Source organism: Triticum urartu, chromosome 7, assembly GCF_003073215.2.
Source record: "Triticum urartu cultivar G1812 chromosome 7, Tu2.1, whole genome shotgun sequence".
Lineage (NCBI taxonomy): Eukaryota > Viridiplantae > Streptophyta > Magnoliopsida > Poales > Poaceae > Triticum > Triticum urartu.
Genome location: NC_053028.1, coordinates 94,286,475 through 94,306,827, shown reverse-complemented (window position 1 = coordinate 94,306,827; position 20,353 = coordinate 94,286,475). Strand labels below are relative to the sequence as shown.

At 49.4% G+C, this 20,353-nt stretch overlaps 2 protein-coding genes across 3 annotated transcripts; one reads left to right on the top strand and one right to left on the bottom strand.

Moving 5' to 3' along the window:
* Window positions 1-10,874: 10,874 nt before the first annotated feature.
* On the bottom strand, window positions 10,875-12,960 carry LOC125521555. The gene has a single exon (XM_048686618.1). The coding sequence runs from the start codon at window positions 11,749-11,751 to the stop codon at window positions 11,296-11,298; it is 456 nt and encodes a 151-aa protein (XP_048542575.1). The 5' UTR covers window positions 11,752-12,960; the 3' UTR covers window positions 10,875-11,295.
* A 164-nt stretch (window positions 12,961-13,124) lies between these two features.
* Window positions 13,125-14,680, top strand: LOC125521554 (E3 ubiquitin-protein ligase RDUF1-like). Of its 2 annotated transcripts, none has more exons than XM_048686617.1 (3): window positions 13,125-13,553; window positions 13,687-13,799; window positions 13,877-14,680. In XM_048686617.1, exons 1-3 carry the CDS (start codon window positions 13,383-13,385, stop codon window positions 14,232-14,234), a joined length of 642 nt encoding a protein of 213 aa, XP_048542574.1. In that variant the 5' UTR covers window positions 13,125-13,382; the 3' UTR covers window positions 14,235-14,680. The 2 variants fall into 2 exon arrangements, with proteins under 2 accessions (XP_048542574.1, XP_048542573.1); XM_048686616.1 differs by having other exon boundaries at window positions 13,684-13,799.
* Window positions 14,681-20,353: the final 5,673 nt, after the last annotated feature.

Here is a 20,353-nt window from a genome sequence, read left to right as displayed (position 1 = left end):
GGCAACTGTGGGAAAAACCCTAGCCGGCTCCCCTCGCGCACGCCTCCTTTCCCCTCCCGCACGCCTCCTCTCCCCTCCTCCCACCCACATTGCCGCTGCCGCCACCTATCGCCTCGAACCGCGCCGTCCGCGGCCAGATCCGCCGCAACAGAGCCCCCCTTCCAACGACGACGAGCAGCAGTGGAGGGAGGACGAGGAGCACGACGGTGGTGGCGGCGGGGAGCAGCAGCGGCAGGCCAAGGCGGCGCAGCAGGCAGCGGAGGGAGGACGAGGAGCACGGCGGCGGTGGCGGCAGGGAGCGGCGTACAACGCCGCCAGGGGCGTGCTGATGAGTCCTCCTCCTCCTTCCACCCCTGCAACCTCAACCGCCGCCCGGAACCCTACCGATGGCGCCATAGATCAGATCCTCCTCTCTCCTCATCTCCCTCGCACTACGCCGGCTGCAGGCCATCTCCGACGAGCTCATCCACGGGTCTCCGACTATGGTGCGTGCGCATGATCCCTAAATCCCCTCTCTTGTCGGTTTCTTAATCTCCCCTCCTTGTGATTCCTTTGTTTGTTTTGTGTGCAGCTGCTCCGATCTGGAAGAAGGGGCCGGTGGAGCTGCTGCTGCTGCAGGTGGACGAGGCACGAGCTCTCATGGCTCCTCCCTCCTCCTACCCCCTGACATGGTGAACTCCACCCCCTCTTCCTACCCCCTGCACATCTATCTTATTTTTATTGCAATTGTGGTTCTGGACACAACCTGGTGGTGATTGCTATTGTGCAATCTCATTCAATTTTAATCAATACACGTTTTGTTTCAGTTTGAATGTGTGTGCAACCAATCGGATTTCTATTGTGATGTTTAATGCTTGCTGGCCCCTTGTTGTTAACTAGGGGAAGAAGAACAAACCTTATCTATTTGATTTGAGGAGAATCATGTGTATTTCTTTCATTAGAAGTACCACTGCTTGTATTTGCGTGTTTCCAGCAGCCATCTATCAAAAAAAGCTACAGTTTTGGATTGTTGATTTAGCGGCATCAATCATTAATTGTTCTGCTATGTATGTTCTTAACTATGACTACCCGTTTAGGCGGCTCTTAGGTTAATATGGTCTTGGTTCTGAGTGGATCTCCGACTATTTCGGGTGGGCATGAATCTCTTCTTTGTTTCTTCATCTCCTATTATTCTGATTCCTACGTTTATTTTATGTGCAGGTTTCCCTGATGAGGACAAGCTGCTTCTGCAGGTGGATGGGCCCTCATGGTTGTTGCACTCTCTCATCGGGAGTAGGCAGGAGAAGTGTCAGCCACCGAAGCAGACGAGCCGAGCCATCAGTGGTTGCATCTTTGACATCCTTTCCTAGCGTGGTCGCCAGCAGAGTGCTCGAGTCTGGAGGGGCAGCAGACGGTGGTGGGCGCTTGCGCCGCCGCCATCTCGTTCGTCCTGCCCGCCCGACCCCCGATGCTCACTTCCCCGGCGTCGTCGCCGTCGTCCACAACCACCGCCACCGCGCCCCCACCCTCTCCCCATCGCTGCAGGGCCCCACCTTCTCCCAATCCCCTCATCCTTCTCTCCCGTGGCCAGTGGATTCGCCCCTCGCGGGATCGATTCTTGTGTTTGTATTTGTTGGATTGCTTGCTTATGTCTAATGAAGAGAGTATATGTCCTGCCGTATACCTAGAACTCTTATGTTTGGTTAATTATTTTGATTTAGTTCCTTAGGTTAATATAATTTTATTGTGGTTTTTTTTACAGATGTTTCATTTTACCTAGGGATAAAAAGTGCAATATAAAGGTTCATTAAGCAAACTGAACTTATATATGATCATTTAGGTGCTGAATTTGTCTATCTGAACTTTATTGGTACTGAAATTATCTCATATAAAGTAAGTGATTCATTTCCCCTCGAGTGGATAAACATATAGTGGAAGAAGGGCTTCTATGTCATACCCATGCCTTCATATTTAGTTCCATGCTAAAGGATCACTAAATCTCGGCTCCTCCATTGTTTTTCTTATCAAACTAGAGGGCTTCATAAATATTGTATATATGTCTTACCAAGACATTTTCTAAGTAACATAGTGAGTTCAAATTGTTTTTTCTGTAACCTTTGATAGAAGGATCCACACATGTTTTGTTTTCTGCGTGTATAGTTGTGCTACCAAGATTGCATTATATTTTTCCGAGTCCAGAGAGATGGACCTTGCTCATGATGGCAGTCAGTGTTATGTTTACTTGATAATCCTTAATTTTCCAATTCACAGCTTTGTGTACTGCTGTTATACACACACTTCCAAAAGAAATATCAGATTTTGTTCTTTCTTCTTTTAAAATTAAATATGCTTGAATTTCCTTTTGTCGATTTCTAAACTCACCTTCCTGATAGTTTCCATACATGCATATACCCTTTTTGGTCATTATAGAAATATATTGTTTTAACGATGCCTGTTAGCTACATATGTCAGAATGTAACTAATTAATTTTACTTCTCGCGAAGTATATTTCTTTTGTTTCAATAAGAATTATGCACAACTCGATATTTAAAGGTGCATTTGTCTAATTTTCTTTATTTCAAAACTGCATATGCAGGAGAGGCTCACACTAAGGGAGGGCTAAATTGTGAGATATCCTTGTTTGGTCCTTTCCATATACCTACAAGGCATGAATCAAGATGGCATGGTTTATCATTGAACTGAATGCTTCCATGGAACTTTGGTTTCAGGTGATAACATGAATATATACTTTTTATGGTTTGGCTAGATGATCCTTCTAGATTTTGTCTGATTGTGTACAAGTAGTCGGGTTATAATTACCAAAACTTACTATTTTCGACCGTGGCTGTTACTACAGTTGTTGCCCACTGCCGCCACGTCCGTCCAGCTAGCGCGTCACATCTGCCACTTCTCCTCCATGGTGTTTAACATAGGTAGCACGTGGGTTGTGCCTATGTGAGCCATGACGGTGCTGCCCGCACCCCTGCCTCATTCGTGAGCATCACCAAGCACTAGGAGTCTAGGACTGACATGTAACTGGAGTATTGAGTACTGAGTTTCAATACACCACGTCGATTAACCTCTGTCCAAGGCGAACATGAGAATGATACTCTAGATATGGTCCCACTTATTCTGGTTCACAAAATGCAGTAGGTAAGGAATTCATTTATATTTTCCATTACATTTGATCATAAGATTTTACTTTGCTTTGCCAGGAGAGTTTCACTTCATGTAGCAGCGTGGATGTCCGGGGAAGTGGTTCCTTGCCGGCTGGATGGCGTTCAGGCGCAACCCCGACGCCCACTGATTACTGGCTCGGCTACAACCTCCCTCGGTGATCTCCAACTTCCTCCTGCTCCTCAATTTCTGTTTGGGGAATTCTTCAATTGATAAATTGAAATGACTGCTGGTTAGGTAATTAGTTCACTGAAAAGATAGGCCATTGTCGTTTAATATAGTTTTTGGTCTCATTAACAACACACGTTGGTGTCAAGACGAGCGACATGGCCTGTTATGATCAACAACTTTTGAGTCATAGGATTTGATGCATTATTCTGTGTGAAAAGGGGCAATGAATGCGTGAATTAAGTTTTTTTGGTTTGAAGCAACTAGCAATTTCTATGTATAACTATACTAATAGATGAGAGCATGTGTGCATATGTGGTTTTCAAGGAGAATTATGTGACCGTGGCGTTCGTGCTCGTCGGCGGGACGATGCAAGGCGCAACTCCGACGCGGTCGCGTGGTGGATGTGCGGTGTAGGAAGAGGTTCCTTGCCGGTTGGACGGCGTTCACGCGCAACCCCGGCGTGCAGTGAGTACTGCCTCGGCTACAACCTCCCTCGGTGAGCTCCATCTTCCTCCTTCTCCTCTGCTTTGGCTACTGTATGGGACATGGCCATCCAGAGATAAGAATAGAAGCTCTCCTTCCAGCTCCTCAGCGATTTGGGCTCCTGGCCGTTGGATCTGCGCGCTTGATGCGATCCGAGCCGTCGGATCGAGCCCTGGAACGACCTTGTCCGTCGGATAAAAAATAGTTACTGCTGGAATGAACAGTTTCACCTCGACCGTGCCACCGCGCGTAAATAGCCTGCCCCACCGGGGGCATTCTCGCCATTTCGCTTTGTCTGTGGTTGGCGTTCGTGCTAGGGCGATGATGATTAACTGTGGCTGGAATAAGTGTGCCTTTGAGCAATCAAGGCACCTGTCGGTATCAAGTTGGATCCTCCCTGTTGTCTCTAGAATCCTTTTTGATCCTGTGATACCTATTGATCTGTCCTTGGATGGTCATTCTTGTTGAGTGATAACCAGGGCAGCTCCATTGTGTAAACAGATTGATCTGGTGATAAGAGATGATGAGGATAGGTTATATGATCGAGAAAAGGCGAATCTGAGCCCACTATGCAATAAAACTGCAGCTACCTCCCCTAATGTGTGTAGTATTGAAGGCAAAAGAGAACTTTTAATGTCTTGCTACTTTAAAATTCCAAAAAGGTGCATTCTTCCTTTGCTGGTTACTGATTCTTCATCTTAAGGTGACCCCATTTATATAGTGGTTCTATCCATCTGATTTGAACTGGGAGAGGGCCACTGATTCTTGATCTTAAGGTGACCCCATTTTTCTATGCCTCATGCTCATGCTGCTCTATGTTCCCTTTTAAAGATTCTTGCTTGCATTTTGGGTTGGTTTTCTGCTCTATGTTCCCTTTTAGCATTTCTTTCTGCTGTTGTTGCATTCCCTTTTTTGTATATTACATGTTCTTTTTGTATCTCATTCTGCATGTAACATAACTAAATAATACATTGAGATGAAAGGTTATATCTGATATCATTGAGAGGAGCAGGCCAACATCCCTACCTCCCTCTTCAACTCCCACCCAACACAATTCTGATATCATTGAGAGGAGCAGGCCAACATCCCTACCTCCCTCTTCAACTCCCACCCAACACAATTGTGGTGAGCCCCCCCTCTCATTCTGGTTAACTGCAGCTCATCCATGGTTTTGTTTTGGACCGTCTAAATTCTGGTTAACTGCAGCTCATCCATGGTTGTACCTTTTCCTCTTTTTCCCCTTGCAGGTTGGTCCGCTGTCTACAGGTGCTCGTTATTCTGGCCAGTTTGTCGTGCTCTATCTTCGACCACCTCTTTGCAGGTTGTCCCCTTCTCCTCCTCTCTTCTATGCTTTCCAGGCCTAGGCTTACATTTCTTCCTGTATGAAGCGGCTGTTAGATTTTGTTTGGACAATGGATGTATCTGCTTTTTGTTCTCTTATTGGTAGAAGCCTAGCATGTAAAACTATTATCCCCTGCCTTTATTTTTGTGCTTGCTTGGCATTTGGAATTGGGCATTTTGGTCACTTCTATAGATCCTGGTAGTACCTAGCATTTTGGTCACTTCTATAGATCCCGGTTGTGCTCAAATTTACACGGGGTGGCTGTCTCTCTTCTATACTTCTATAGATCAGGTTTCTCCGCTTATGTTTAGCCTTTGTTAGGTATACCTCTTTGCTGTCTTGATGTGCGCATGTGCTACCTTCTAATATTCATGCCTCATTGCATTCTAATATTTTCCTTGCTTGTACTCAGGTTCCAGCTGTTATTTCAATGCATCTTATTCATGGATGCATGCTTTACATGCTCTTCTAGCATATGTTTGTTCTTGTGTTGCTTTCTCTTATCTCCTAACTGCCTCTTGAGTGCAGGAAAACGCCTCAATTAATTAGTTTGTCGCTCCGTTAGTCGCCATGGTCAGATGATGCTTCAGGTTTGCACTTCACATTGAGGTATTGGCCTGGTTACTAGCATAGGTTTTCCTGTTGTGCCGCTTACTGCAATTTCATTATTGATTTGATAGGAAAACTAGTGTTTATCTACATCAGGGACCTGGTTGTATTACCTACTACATGCATCGTTAACTGGGCACCAAAAAACCTAGATTGTGCATCTCTGTTTGTTCATGTGGTGATTATCCTATTGTTTTCGGCATCAGTGAGTTATCTCTTCCCTGTGTTTTTTGCGTGAAGTCTTAGCCAACACCCAAGGTTCTGTTCCTGTGTAATTATTTTGCATTGTTTCAGTTTGTTGTATTACGATGCCTATTTTGCAGTCACACAATCCAAATGTAATAGTAGGGAGAAAGATGATGATGTTGTGCTTTATATCACAATTCAAATTCTAGAGTCGCACTTTTTGTTGATTAATCATTCTGACCAGTAATGATTATTCCTCTTTGTTTTATTGTATTGTTGGCCAATTAAAAAAATTGTAGGTGTATATTTTCTGTATGGTATATATTATGCGAGTTATTTCTAACGCATCTTGATTTTATTTTAGAATCATCTAACTCAAGCTCATGCCTTTGATCTTTGTTAACTAAAGCTTCTGTTATATTGGATATCAAATTATCTACACTTGAACTTAAGATGTGATGTATCATACTAGATTTTCACTCCTTTAAAAAATCTTAGTTAGCATTCAGATTTTTTTAGAATAGATGCTCCTATATTTTTGTCAGCGCTTGATGTACTTTGTTTAAATGTTTCTTCCTGGTAGGATCGATTGTAAACAGTGGATGAATGCATACCTTTTCAAGCTTAAGCATTTGATGTTTGGTGATGTGGTATTTTCTCTTTAAAGATGTTCCTACTACTTTCTTTTTTGATAAATAGACAAGTTGGATCCAGTGTATGTCCATGTGTGTGCCTTGGTTCAGTACGCAATGAAATCTGGGAAAGTGGCTTCTGTTTAACATTGTCATGAAAGATACATTCACATGTCTTGAACTTTCTATCTTGGTTCTATTTGTATTGTTAGTTTCAAAAGATATATTCACTTCTTTGCGACTTTTATCTCTATAACATGTCTACTCTTCGTTTAGATATATTTTTTATTCCAGCTATGTTGTTGTGAGGGAGCAGGCTTCTTATGGGGAATGGTGATGATTTCTTGAGCTTTCATTTTGTTCTCCTTTCTATCCCAAACATAGTTTTCGCAGAGTCAATGTATGTGCCGGTTTGCCCGGATAATCCATGTAGCGGTTAGTCTGTTTTTATTCATATAATTACTGGACTCCTATAAAAAACACGGAGATGTACTGCGCTATATGTTCTCTGATCCGTTGAGCCCAAACATGTACAAGTGGATCTGATCGTTAGATTTTAATTATATTTTGGACGTTGTCATAGCTAGCAATATATAGTGCAGTTTACTTTCTTTGTCCTCTTGTGGCCACTAACTAAATCTTTTGTGTTTTCTTCTTTTGCTCAGGGCCCTATGCTCCTATAGCTTGAATTAGGGTGGTGCCAGTGATTCACAAGGTAATTTCACCTCCTTTGAAAATAAAGTGTCTCCGTGCTTCACTTTTGGCCACTTTGATTCTAATGCACATATGTGCATTCCTTTTTTGTCATTTATGCGAATTGTGTACTTCTACAATGACAAATCGGTATATCTTAGCTGTATGTTGTTGAGTCATTTAAAATGGATGCAGAACCCTACATTATAAGTTGATCATGCTGATTTATAATACCTCTGATCCATAATAGGTGTCGCAGTTTTGAACATTTTGGATCAGAGGGAGTAGTTTTGTTGCCTACTATTGGTGTAAAGCTCTTGCTCTAGGCTCACACGATCTAATTATTGTTCTATATAGAACACCACCTTTTAGTTTTTTATAATCCCTCAATTTTCTACAGAAATATGTTGCCCCAATATGCCTAATTTTATATTCAGAGGTAGCATTGATGCACTTGCCTCCTTCAAAAGGCCATATGTGTTGCTTTGTGCTACTTCTCTTTCATATCCAGTTATTTAGAAATAGCTATGGTAACCTTTTCTATTGCATTCATTTAGCTGCATTTTAGATTCAATCTGTTTTCTTAACTACTTATTATAGTGTCACATGAACCTTTCTTTTACTGGCCTACATGAACAGTGCGAACACTGGTTCTTTATAAAGGCGTTATAAAGATGTAGGTACTCTTCAAAGCAATTAGAAAGAAATAAGGCCTCAATCAACGTAGTTCAGAGGATAGAGCCCATGGTGGCTACCATTGATGTCTGAATTGTGAAGTACAATCTTCTGCACTTTGCTCTACAGGCACAATGTTACTAATTTGTGTTCAATCTCAGTATTCCATTTATCTAAATTTTGTATAGTTTGCATAGTGCTTAGGTTCATTAGCTAATTATATTGTTTTTGTAGATCTTCCATATTATCATTAGCAAGGTGAAGTCATTCAAGTATTGGCCACTACTATCTGCATTAGCTTCGCCTCAGAAAATAACCTTTTCACTTGGAAGGAGGAAGTAGGAGTTCTCAGTAATGGTTAACTACAAGCTACAGTAGATGTTCTTTGATTAACAAAGACAAATGTCCTACTATTATCGATGTTTCCAGAGCTTCGTTCTCAATTTGTCTGTTATCTCATTATGTTTATGAGCAGCTCCAAAATCTGACACTTATGCTTGCCAGTATGAATTTCTTGGCTATATTTTATAGAACTTATGTCTTGACGCTTTGTACTGAACTTGATGCAGTCCAATTCAAGTCAGTTGTCCTGAGCAAGCACTATGTCTTGCTTTTGGTACACTTTGTGCCTTTATGCTTTGTAGTAAAGTTCAAGGCCAGTTGTCTTGGGAACAACTATACCATGCTTCTGGTATATCATTAATTTGTATGCTCTATGCTAAACTCAGTTATCTGGGCAGCAACTATATTACTTACTGTTTGTGATCTGTACAAAATAAATTTAGCTTGAGTGATTGCTCTGATTTCCTTTGGATGCACAAAATGCTTTGTTATATTTGAGTTTTATACGTTCGGTCATTGTGCTGAGTCAGGCACCGGTGCGCCAGGGCGCACTTCCGATCTAGTATATACTAGAGGTAGTGATTTATCCGCGCGCGGGGTGCGCGTGTGACTTATGACTTGAGACTTGAATGACGACGATGCAAGAGGTGTGCCACCATGCTGGGCACCAGCGTATCGCAGTCTTCCTGCGGTCTTTTGGATTTTGATCCACTCGCTCCGATGCTTCACTCTTCGTGTATCATCGGGGAGTTGGCACTGCATATCTGCTTCTCTACGTTGACGACATCATCCTCACGACGTCCGCCCCGACCTCCTTCAACGGCTGACTGCTCGACTTCGTGATGAGTTCGTCCTCAAGGATTTGGGGCCCCTGCACTACTTCTTCGGTATCAAGGTGGTCCGACGGACTGACGGCTTCTTTCTGCATCAGCAGAAGTACGCCCACGAGCTCCTGGAGCGTACCGGTATGCTTAACTGCAAGCCGGCGCCCACCCCTGTCGACACGAAGGCGAAGGTCTCTGCTCTCGAAGGGTCTCTTGCGTCCGATGGAGCATTTTATCGCTCTATTGTCGGTGCTTTACAGTACTTGACGCTGACTCGCCCCGACCTGCATTACACTGTCCAGCAGGTGTGCCTCCATATGCACGCCCCACGTGACTCTCACTGGACTCTGGTGAAGCGTATTCTCCGTTACATATGCGGCACCATGTCTTTGGGACTCACCCTGACGGCCTCCGCCTCCACCGACCTCGTGGCCTACTTGGATGCCGATTGGGCTGGCTGCCCCGACACGCGACGCTCTACGTCAGGCTACTGCGTCTACCTTGGGCCCTCGTTGATCTCTTGGTCTTCAAAACGGCAGCCCACGGTCTCCCGCTCCAGTGCCGAGGCAGAGTATCGCGTCGTGGCTAATGTCGTGGCCGAGTGCTCTTGGATACGTCAGCTGCTCCAGGAGTTGCTTTGTGATATTCACAAGGCCACTCTTGTCTACTGCGATAACGTCAGCGCGGTCTACCTCTCCGCCAACCCGGTGCACCATGGACGGACGAAGCATATTGAGTTCGATATTCACTTCGTGCGCGAGCAGGTTGCCCTTGGCCGTGTTCGGGTTCTCCACGTGCCGACGTCACAACAGTTTGCTGATGTGATGACTAAGGGATTGCCTACTCCCGTCTCCGAGGAGTTTCGGTCCAGTCTCTGTGTCTCCGGCGACGCTTCGATTGCGGGGGTGTTGAGTATGTATTTTGTACTGCATGTATAGTGAAGCTGTGGCCCACCTCCTAGTCTTGTATAGTTGAGGTAGATGCCTTCCCTTGTATTATATATGCGTGCACCAACACCGCAATCAATTATCGTATTGCAAATCATCTATTTAAAAAGGAAAAAGTATTTTTTTTTACATGCATCCCCATGTAAGATCTCACAAGGGAGACTTCGCTAAACCTCAATTGAATGAGATTTAGCAATCCCGCTAGAAAAACCGGACACCTCAACGCAACGAGTTTTGCGTGTGAGCTCCTGTTGTTTGGGACACCACTGACGATAATATTCTTTTTCCCGGCAATAATAATAATAATATCTTGTGTACCACCCTCCCTGCATCAGCACCAGTAATTGATTGAGCGATTATGGGAGCGTCTCAAAAGAAGTCCCGGTCTTGAAGATCTGCCACCGAGCTCGCCGTGCTACTTTGATTCTGTTTCTGGGACGGGAACACAACATCTTTTTCGTTGAGAAAGCTGGAACGCAAGTAGCGTAGCGTATCAGAGATGCCGTGCGTGTGCCCTAAACAATAGGATTACGATTTCGTAATCCGCTTCGATAGAGTATTAAAACACGATACACTTAAATCTGTGAATGGTTTTGCTATAACCGGGTTTGTTGGGTCGGTTTCTCTATGTGGGTATGTGTGGTTTGGGTGTTAGCGGGCTGACTCTGACATTGGTTCAGTTTACTTCGGTTTTGTGTATCAAATGGTTGAGTATAATCAGGTATGGGTTCAAACAGTTCCGATTCCAAACAGTTTAACCCGTGGGTCATACCCAGGTTATGAGAACTGTTTAGGCCTGTTTGCTCCACAGCTGTCCGTAACAGCGGACATGGTTGGTGCCGGGTTGCGCGCAAGGTGTTTGCTGAAAAGCAAAGCACGAGCGAGCCATGAGGGACTTCACATCCAGATCGCGAACAGGGCGGCATCCTCGAGCAGTGCTGGCAAGGGCGCTGCGCAGAACCTGGTCACCTGCCTTTACCGGACGCAGTTCGTCGGCTGGCCCCGCGTCATCTCGGTCATCTGGAGCAAGAGTCTCATGGGGCAGGGCCTCAGCATCGGCGTCAGAGCCTCTACAAGGCGGACATCAAGCCATGGCTCTTCTCCAAGAAGAAGGGCTCCAAGAGCATCGACGTTGACGTCGGCAAGGTCGACATCTTCTGGGACCTGTCGGCTGCCAGGTTCGGCGCGGGGCCGGAGCCACTGGAAGGCTTCTACGTCGCTCTCGGTGAATGGAGTTACGGCTCCTCCTCTTGAACGACGGCGTCCCTGCAGAGGTCACGGAGGCCGCCAGACTTGGACTGGTTGGTCGGTTTCCCCGGCGCCTGGATGAACCCACCGTTGGCCACCACCGGGCTGTCCACGATGTGCACGGCGCGACGCGCGGTCGTACACGCGCACCCACCCTCGCTGCCATCCCTCGCGCTGCATCTTCGCTTGTTTCCTTGGTTTGCTTCATGTGTTCTGTGCGTCGAGACCGGAGCTACCGGAGGTGTCGGTGGACACATACCGGAGCGCATGGAGTACTGACGGCCGTCTGGGCTCTGTCCGTCCGTGGCAGCAGCCGCCTGATTCTTATTTAGAGGCATCGCCACTTGCTGCTGCTTTGCCGTCATAGCTTTTGCCACCGTGCTATCACTCTGCTCCTCTACTGCTCCTATGTTCTGCAGTGGGTGAGGAGGTGGGCTCGCCATTGATGACTAGACGGCGGGCACGATGACGAGGTTCTATGGCAGCTTGTCAGGTATGAATTCGAACAGGACCTTGCGGGTGCCCATCTTCCTTAACCTCCTGATGCTACTGTACCTTGCAAGCTGATGTGTTGAACCATTAGAGCAAACAGTTTTCAACCCACTTTAGAAAATGGTTTTAACCCATAGATGGGCACTCGGTTTAGTTCAGTTTGGTGGAAACTGGAAAGATCGGGTGGGTTTGGTTTTAGTTGGGTTGATAATTTTCTAAACGGGTTTAGCTGTGGTTGGGTTGACAGAAATTTTCGTGTGGGTTCAGTTGAGGTATGGTGCGGTTTTCAAACCATCCTCAGGTTTAATACACTGATAGTACCAGTCCTACCGAGCATCTGGGGATATGCATGCATGTGTAAGGAGAGATCACGATCGATCACTGTCTAGGTGGCGACAGGAGCACGCACCGCACGCGAGCCGCGAGGCTCAGAGCCTGCCAGCGGCGGCCTCCTTCATCCCTGTCACGTGCATGCATATGCACCAAACGACGTCTCCGCTCAGTTCCAACCCAAATCCCCGGCGCTCGACGACGCCGGAGCCAGCGAAACCGGCCGATCGATCGGCCCCGTGTCGTGTCCAGCACCCGCACGGCGTGATCGCGACGATCATGTCGATGGACGTCTGTGGAAGCCAGCGGAAGAGAAGAAGTAGAAGGCAAAACGCTGCCGGGTTCTCTTCGGACTTTGGGCAGCGGCGATGGCAACAAGGCGAGGCGTGGTGGGTCAGCTGATGAGAGCGAGGCCGCTGCTTGCGCGTCGTAATGGTGCGTGATGGCACGGCACGCCGCTGTGTCCCGCCGCTGCCGCCCGGAAGCTTCCCGGAAAGAGGCCTCGTCCTTCTCGTTGGACTCGACACTCGACAGGGGTGGAGGAGCTTGTCCCCGACGCATTCACTCCCTGCCCGTGCCCGATCATACTCTCGCTTGCATGGGAAGGAACGCTCCATGATTGTACTGCCCGTAGCCCGGCCGCGCCACTGTTGCTCCGATCTCAGCACTGTTCTCCCCATCGATCAACCCGGCCGATTTTCCATGTGTCTGACTGAATCGCGCGTGCCAGCGACAGTTTTGGCACCTCCAGGGTAGACGAGCGGACGGCTCAGTGCGGATCGGGATTGACCGGGCGGGCGGCGTGCGGTCCGACATGACCCCCACAATAATTCGCCTCGCCCCGCCCCGCCCGCATCCCATAATGCGATCCCGGCCATCCCCGTCGCCATCCATCGCTACTAATTAGGCTGGCTGTGGACTGTGGTGCGCGCCGCGCGGACACGACGGTTATAAAGGCGCGCGCAAGGTGAGGTGAGGTGAGGTGAGAGAGCCTTGCAAATAAAGCCACCCCCACCACACACCACACACCACCACCGCTCTGTCCCCCGCGCCGATCGAGCACCATACGAGGAGGAGAGGAGAGGCCCATGGAGGCGCGCTCACCTGCCCCGCTTCCTCAAATGGCCGGCGCCGCCAAGACTATATCCTGCGCCCGTATGAGCAGTGCTCGCGGTTAGGTGCGCGCGCGCGTGCTCGGAGCGGGCTCACGTACGTGCACACTCGTCGGCGTCTTTACGAACGTTCGGTCATCATGGCCGGGATGTTGCCCGGGGTGGAGTGCGCGCGGCGGCGGCGGATGTGGCAGGGCGGGGGCGCCGGGGCGGACCAGGCGGCCGCGGGCACCAGGCGGCTCTCCTTCTGCCTCTACGCGGCCGGGCACGGCGCCGCTCACGCCGTGGGCACCGGAAATTCCGGCAATAAGGTACGTAAGCGGCGAGCTCGATCGATAGTCTCGTGAATTGTCCGTGGTAATCTTGTCGCCGTCACGGGACGATTTTTATTGGAGTGATTGGCTTGGACGTTTGGTTGATGTCTTTGGTGGGAATTCGCAGCAGAGGAGCGGCGCCATGGACGGGTGGGCGCTGGACAGCAATGCCCGGGAGGCCAAGGAGCGGCTGGACCAGAAGCTCAAGAGCAAGAGCACCGGGCCCGACACCGTCATCAAGAGGTGGTTAATCAAGTCGATGTGCGGAGAGAAATTTCAGTTAATCGGTTACCCAACTGATCGGTGGAACACTTGCGCAGGCATCACAGCACGGGGAGCATAAAGCTGAGCAGAGCAAACGGAAGCGGCGGCGGCGGTGGCGGAGGGGGCTCGTCGGCGGCGGTGGCGACGGGCGTGCAGCGGGAGGTGTACTCGAAGAAGGGCGTGATGCGGCGGCTGATGAGGTGGAGCCGGCTGCGGTGGGAGGCCGCGGAGCAGGCGGAGTGCGCGGTGTGCCTGGAGGAGTTCGCCGCGGGCGACGTCCTGGCGCACCTGCCGTGCGGCCACCGCTTCCACTGGGGCTGCGCGCTGCCCTGGCTCGAGGGCGCCGCCGCCGCCTCGCACTCCTGCCCGTTCTGCCGCGCCGCGGTCGACGCCGGCGCGCACGCCGCCTCCTAGCGACAGCAACACCCCGCCGGGCCATCGGTTCGACGCCCACCGCGCCCGCGCGCACGCCAAGAAACTTGGGAATGCGTAGGGAGAGAAGACGGCCGTGAAAGAAATCCTCGCGGTCGCCGAGTTGCATGGTTTTGGGCGCGTCGGCGCGTGGTCCGGTTCTGCCATTTCAGTTTTCCCGGCGAGCGGTGGCTGATGAGGTTGTGTTTGGCGGGCATGTACATGCAGCGGTTGTCGGTTGGCAATGTCAGTCCGATGTGTTACACCATCATCCTCTGGTCAAGGGGAAAAACTGTATATTAAGAGCTTAGTTGTAGCAAGGGTGGGACTTTGTGCATCAGCATCAGCTGTTGAAACTGAAGAAGGCGTGGCTGCCGCTGAACCTGACCAAACTGAAGAAGGCGTGGCTGCTACTGAACCTAACAAAACTGACGAAGTTGCGGTTGTTACTTGTAGAAGTGCATGCTCTATTCAATGTAACCAAAAAACCAATCTGATAGAAGAGACTAGGCAGCACATTATACGTCAACACTCCCCGATCTGATGGAAGAGACTAGGCAGCACATTATACGTCAACACTCCTTCTCATGTGTGGCTCCCTCAGACCTAAACATGGACCGAAAGTGGCTGCAATATAATTGTGCCAGCCGGGTCTTGAACTCAAGACCTCTTGACTCTGATACCATGTAGAAGTGCATGCTCTAGCCAATGCAACCAAAAGACCGATCTGATGGAAAAGACTAGACAGCATATTATACGTCAACATTGCTGAACCGGACGAAAGAGGAAGGGTGCTCTACTTCGAACGGCGAGAGCCAAATGGAAGAAGGATGGCCCCAGAGGTCAGACAGACCCCTTGCGTCGTCACAGAAGTATGCCGTGAAAGAATGAGTCACATCATAATGAGGGACCTACATGCAAGCGAGTATAGTTGGTCCCTGCTATGTACAGAGCTCCCTGTTGAGTGTTTTTGGGCATTGGGTGGATTGTGGAACCGTAGAACGCTTGAAACAGGCTCATACCCCGCTTTATATATAAAACAAACATCACAGTACACGGCCAAACGATCATGGAACTGTAGAGGCCTGAAAGGGGCAAACGACTCTCTTCCCTCTCTTGAATTCCTTCTTTCTTGTAATTCCGAATCTGAGATGTTGAGGTGAACCGAGCAAGTAGATCCCTATGATTCCTGTTGGGGATATCACTACTGGGCGTAAACCGGCCTATCTGGGCCGGGTTAACTTCGTCAGTAGTTAAGTATGTTAAAGCCCAAGAAGGCAGCTGAGGGCTCAAGGCCCATAGTCGGTTCAAGGCCTGTAGCCGTAAACCGGCGTTGGTATTTAACTTGTACTGTAAGTTAGGAATAAGTAGAGACCAAAGCGGACACATCTATGAGCCGGTATTGGGACTCTGTGAACCGACGGGCGTCACCCATGTATATAAGGGGACGACCCGGCGGCGGTTCAAGGACAACAGACAACAACTCGAGACATAGGCGAAGCTTGTTTGCTCCCTAGTCATCAAAACCCCATCAATCTCATCACAATTAGACGTAGGCTTTTACCTTCATCGAAGGGGCCAAACTAGTATAAACTCTCTTGCGTCCCTGTGTCTGCTTTAACCCCTTCAAGCTAACCCGTCGCGATGGCTCCACGACTAAGTCCTTTCTCTAGGACATCTGCCGTGACAAAACCACGACAGTTGGCGCCCACCGTGGGGCTATCGCACGATGGTTTCAAGTTCTTGGAGGGCCGCTTTGAAGGACTCGAGGGCTACGCTGTGGGCCGGATGACTAAGAGTCGTCGCGGCAAGCTCTACATCGATGATGCAGGCTGGGGCCCCGAGGCCGGCTCAGTTGAGTACGGGTACCGGGTCCCCTTTGGTGGCATACACGTTTTCATCGGCAAGATCGGTGAACCGGGCCCTGAGCCGGACATCTGCACCGACCTCGTCGAAACGGCTCAGCGTGCGCGGTCCGCCCGGGTTAAACCGGCCGTGAAGCGTGCCTTCGTGGGAGTTATCCATGGAGGAAGTTACGAGGATGGATCGGAATCTCGCGGCGAGACCGTCGTTTATTCCGGCGATGAGTCATCAACCGAAGAAACCGAATCTCTATATCAGCTACAAGATGGCCGGATTGGGGGCTGTGCCGACGGCGACAGTATTCCGGACCCCTCTGATCTACCCAACCGAGTTGGAATATTCATGGCCGACACACAAGCAGCGCTTCATTCTTCGACTGCCGCGCCAATAACCTCCGGTTCAGCAGCGGCGACAGCTGCCGGGGCAGGAAGCTCTGCACGCCCGCCGGCTCAAGTTCTATCAGATCTATTTGATGCATTGGCTGCGCTTATGGCAGAAGCTAATCTGGCGGATCAGGAAGTCCACAACGCGGAGATTGCAAAGGTGAAGGAACAGATCACCCAGGCCAAGGCGGACCTGGCAGCTGAGAATGCCAGGATGACCATAGAGCGGACCGCTTTAGACGCACAAGCCTACAGGCTCATGTTGGACCAGAACGCGTCGCATGAAGTCATGAGGAGGAAGTACCGATCCCGTTTGCCTTCGGTTTTCGAGGCCAGAGACCTTTTCAACACCCCAGGAGCAGGAACCAGTAATCCGCTGGAGGGGAACCGGGCGGAAGCTCATGGGACCAGTGCGCCGGTTCAGCCCCGTCCGATGAATTCGCCTCGTCAAAACACTGTTATACCTCAGGCTGTCTCAACACCTCCGGGTCACTACTCCAACCCAATGGAAAATCTTTTTGCCACTGCTGCACGGCTGGAGGCCATTCCAATTGAAGGCGACTCACCGCAGGCGATAGAGACGTGATGGGTCAAGGAGCTTCTTAGGACAGCTTTGGATCAACAGAAAGCATACTCATACAGCCGCGACCGGATCCACTCAACCCCTCGCCCAAGCCGGAGCTATAGCAGGCGTATGGATGAACTGGCAGTGTCAAGCAATGAATGACGTGGAGCACCCCGCGGCAACAACCCGGCGGGTGGTGCTGATAACGCTCAGGAGGTGGTGGACCGGCCCCGAGCTCGCAGGGAGGCCGAGTTAGCCGCACAGTATCAGGCTCGGCAGCTTACACCGGTTCGTCCAACTATCTTGGTCGAACCCGGTGTTACTTCTAGTTCTTTGGGGGTGCCTTGCCTTGTCCCCGCTTTACGCAATGTGCGCCTGCCCAAGGATTTCAAGGGCCCGCGCAAGGTACCAAATTACATGGCGGATCAACCCCCAGAGACGTGGATGGAGAGCTATGAGATGGCCATGGAGATGCTTGATGTGGATGATGCGGCATGTGCGAAGTACTTCACCATGATGCTTGAAGGAACGGCCCGCACTTGGTTAAAAAGCTTACCGGCCAACTCTATCAGTTCATGGGCCCAATTACGAGCCCGGTTTATCAGTAATTTTAAGGATACATGTAAGCAGCCTATGTCGATAGTGGACCTAGCTGCCTGTGTCCAGGAGGAAGGAGAATCAACGACTCATTGGGTGCGCCGGGTCTCACAAGTGTTGCATTCATCAGACCGCATCAACGCTGACACCGCAGTCTTAACCTTAGAAGGCAACTGCCGGTTTGGGCCCCTAAAGCTGAAGTTGGGACGGATGAAGCGCCATTGCACTGACATGGGGACCCTCATGGCCGCTTTGGTAAAGTATGCTGATTCTGATAGTACCAAAGATCCCGAATCTGATGACGACAAGGCAGGGAAGGGAAAGAGGAACAACAATTCCAAAGGTCAGTAGCATCACTTGGCAGGCAATGGTGGTGGAGGCAAGCGTAAAGCGGATGGTAACATGGACTTTGTGGCTAACACCAACGCGCAGGACAAGGGCCAGCGACGCAGGGGTAAACCGCCAAATCGCAATGGAGCACCCAACCCTAACCCGGACCGCCTAAATTATCTACTGAGCCAGCCCTGTCCAAGACATGGTACGAAGGAGGTGCCAGCAAACCACCTTTGGAAGGATTGCTTCATTATGCAGGAGTTCAAGAATTCTAATGCTTTCCGATATGATCACGGCTCCGGCGGTGGCTCAGGATCCGGGCCGGGTTACGGTGGAGGAAATTCCGATTCAGGATTTAATGGTAATCCGGTCGGACATAATAATCAAAATAATCAGAACAACCAGGGTGGTTACAACCAACAGCAGCAACAGTCAGGTTACCAGAGCAACTCAAAGCAGTTGAATAGTGGGCAGTACCATGTCTTCACCACTAGTTTGGACAAGCGAGACCGGAAGGTTCAGAGGCGGGCAGTCAACTCTGTTGAACCGGCCGTGCCCCGTTATCTACGCTGGTCTGAACAGCCAATCATATGGAACAGAGAGGATCACCCTCCCCAGATTGATAATCCGGGTCAGTTGGCTCTGGTGGTGGCGCCTCAGGTGGAAGGTTATAAGTTCACCAAGGTGCTCATGGATGGAGGGAGCAGCATTAATATCTTGTACTATGAGACCTTCCGTCGTATGGGACTAACATATAAAAATCTCAAACCGTCCAATACGATGTTCCATGGTGTGGTACCTGGCAAGTCAGCATATCCTGTTGGTAAGATAGCTCTGGAAGTGGCCTTTGGAGATGATCATGATTCCAGGTCGGAGACATGGACGTTTGAAGTGGTGAAAATCCAAAGTCCATATCACGCCCTGTTTGGGCGACCGGCCTACGCCAAGTTTATGGCGCGGCCCTGTTATGTGTATTTGCAGCTCAAAATGCCGGGTCACAAGGGGACAATAACGGTTCACGGAAGCCGTAAAATCGCTTTGGAGTGCGAGGAAGGAGATGCGGCCTACGCAGAGTCGATTTGTGCCACTGAGGAGCTGAAGTATTATAAGGACAATGTTGATCCGGCGGACATGACTCCATTAAAGAAGCCAACTACGGAGCATGATCCGGCCCTGAAGTTCAAATCGGCAGCAGAAACTAAGCTTGTTGACTTCGTACCTGGCGATTCGTCCAAGCAGTTCAGCATCAGTGCCAACTTGGATCCGAAATAGGAAAGCGCGCTCATCGAGTTCATCCGTGAGAATCGGGACATTTTTGCATGGAAGCCCTCTGACATGCCAGGTGTACCAAGGCAACTCGCTGAGCAGACCCTCAATGTGGATCCTAAATACAAACCGGTGAAACAGTTCCTCTGTCGGTTTAACGAAGAAAGACGCAAGGCGATTGGAGAAGAGGTAGCCAGGCTCTTAGCAGCTGGCTTTATTGTTGAAGTTTTTCACCTTGAGTGGCTCGCCAATCCGGTGCTGGTCCTTAAGAAAAACGGCACCTGGCGCATGTGTGTGGATTATACAGATCTTAATAAGGCTTGTCCAGGAGATCCTTTTGCCCTCCCCCGTATTGATCAAATTATTGATGCTACGGCGGGTTGTGAGCGTTTAAGTTTTTTGGATGCATATTCTGGCTATCATCAGATCAAAATGGCAGTTAAGGACCAGGAGAAGACAGCATTCATAACTCCCTTTGGAGCCTTCTGCTATGTGTCTATGCCCTTTGGGCTCAAGAGTGCCCAGGTAACTTATCAACGGTGTGTACAAAATTGTCTTCACAAGCAGATTGATCGTAATGTACATGCTTACGTGGATGATATCGTGGTTAAGTCCAGGGAGAAGGAGACTCTGGTTGACGATTTGAAGGAAACCTTTGATAACCTGAGGACGTACAAGATGATGCTTAATCCGGCCAAGTGTGTTTTTGGTGTACCGGCAGGCAAGTTATTGGGTTTGCTGGTGTCCAACAGGGGAATTGAGGCTAATCCAGAAAAGATCACAGCCATCACCTCCCTGGCCAAACCGAAGTGTATCAATGATGTTCAACGCCTGGCAGGCCGGATTGCCGCGTTAAGCCGGTTTATCAGCCGCCTTGGTGAGAAGGCAATCCCTTTGTATCAGATATTGAAGAAGACGGATCAGTTTGTCTGGAGTTCCACTGCTGATGAAGCGTTTGAGGACTTAAAGCGGCAATTGGCCAATCCACCTGTGCTCGCTGCTCCCATTGACAAGGAGCCGTTACTGCTATATGTTGCTGCTAATGCTCGTGCGGTCAGTGTGGCTATTGTGGTGGAGCGAAAGGAGGCAGGTAAGGAGCATCCGGTTCAACGTCC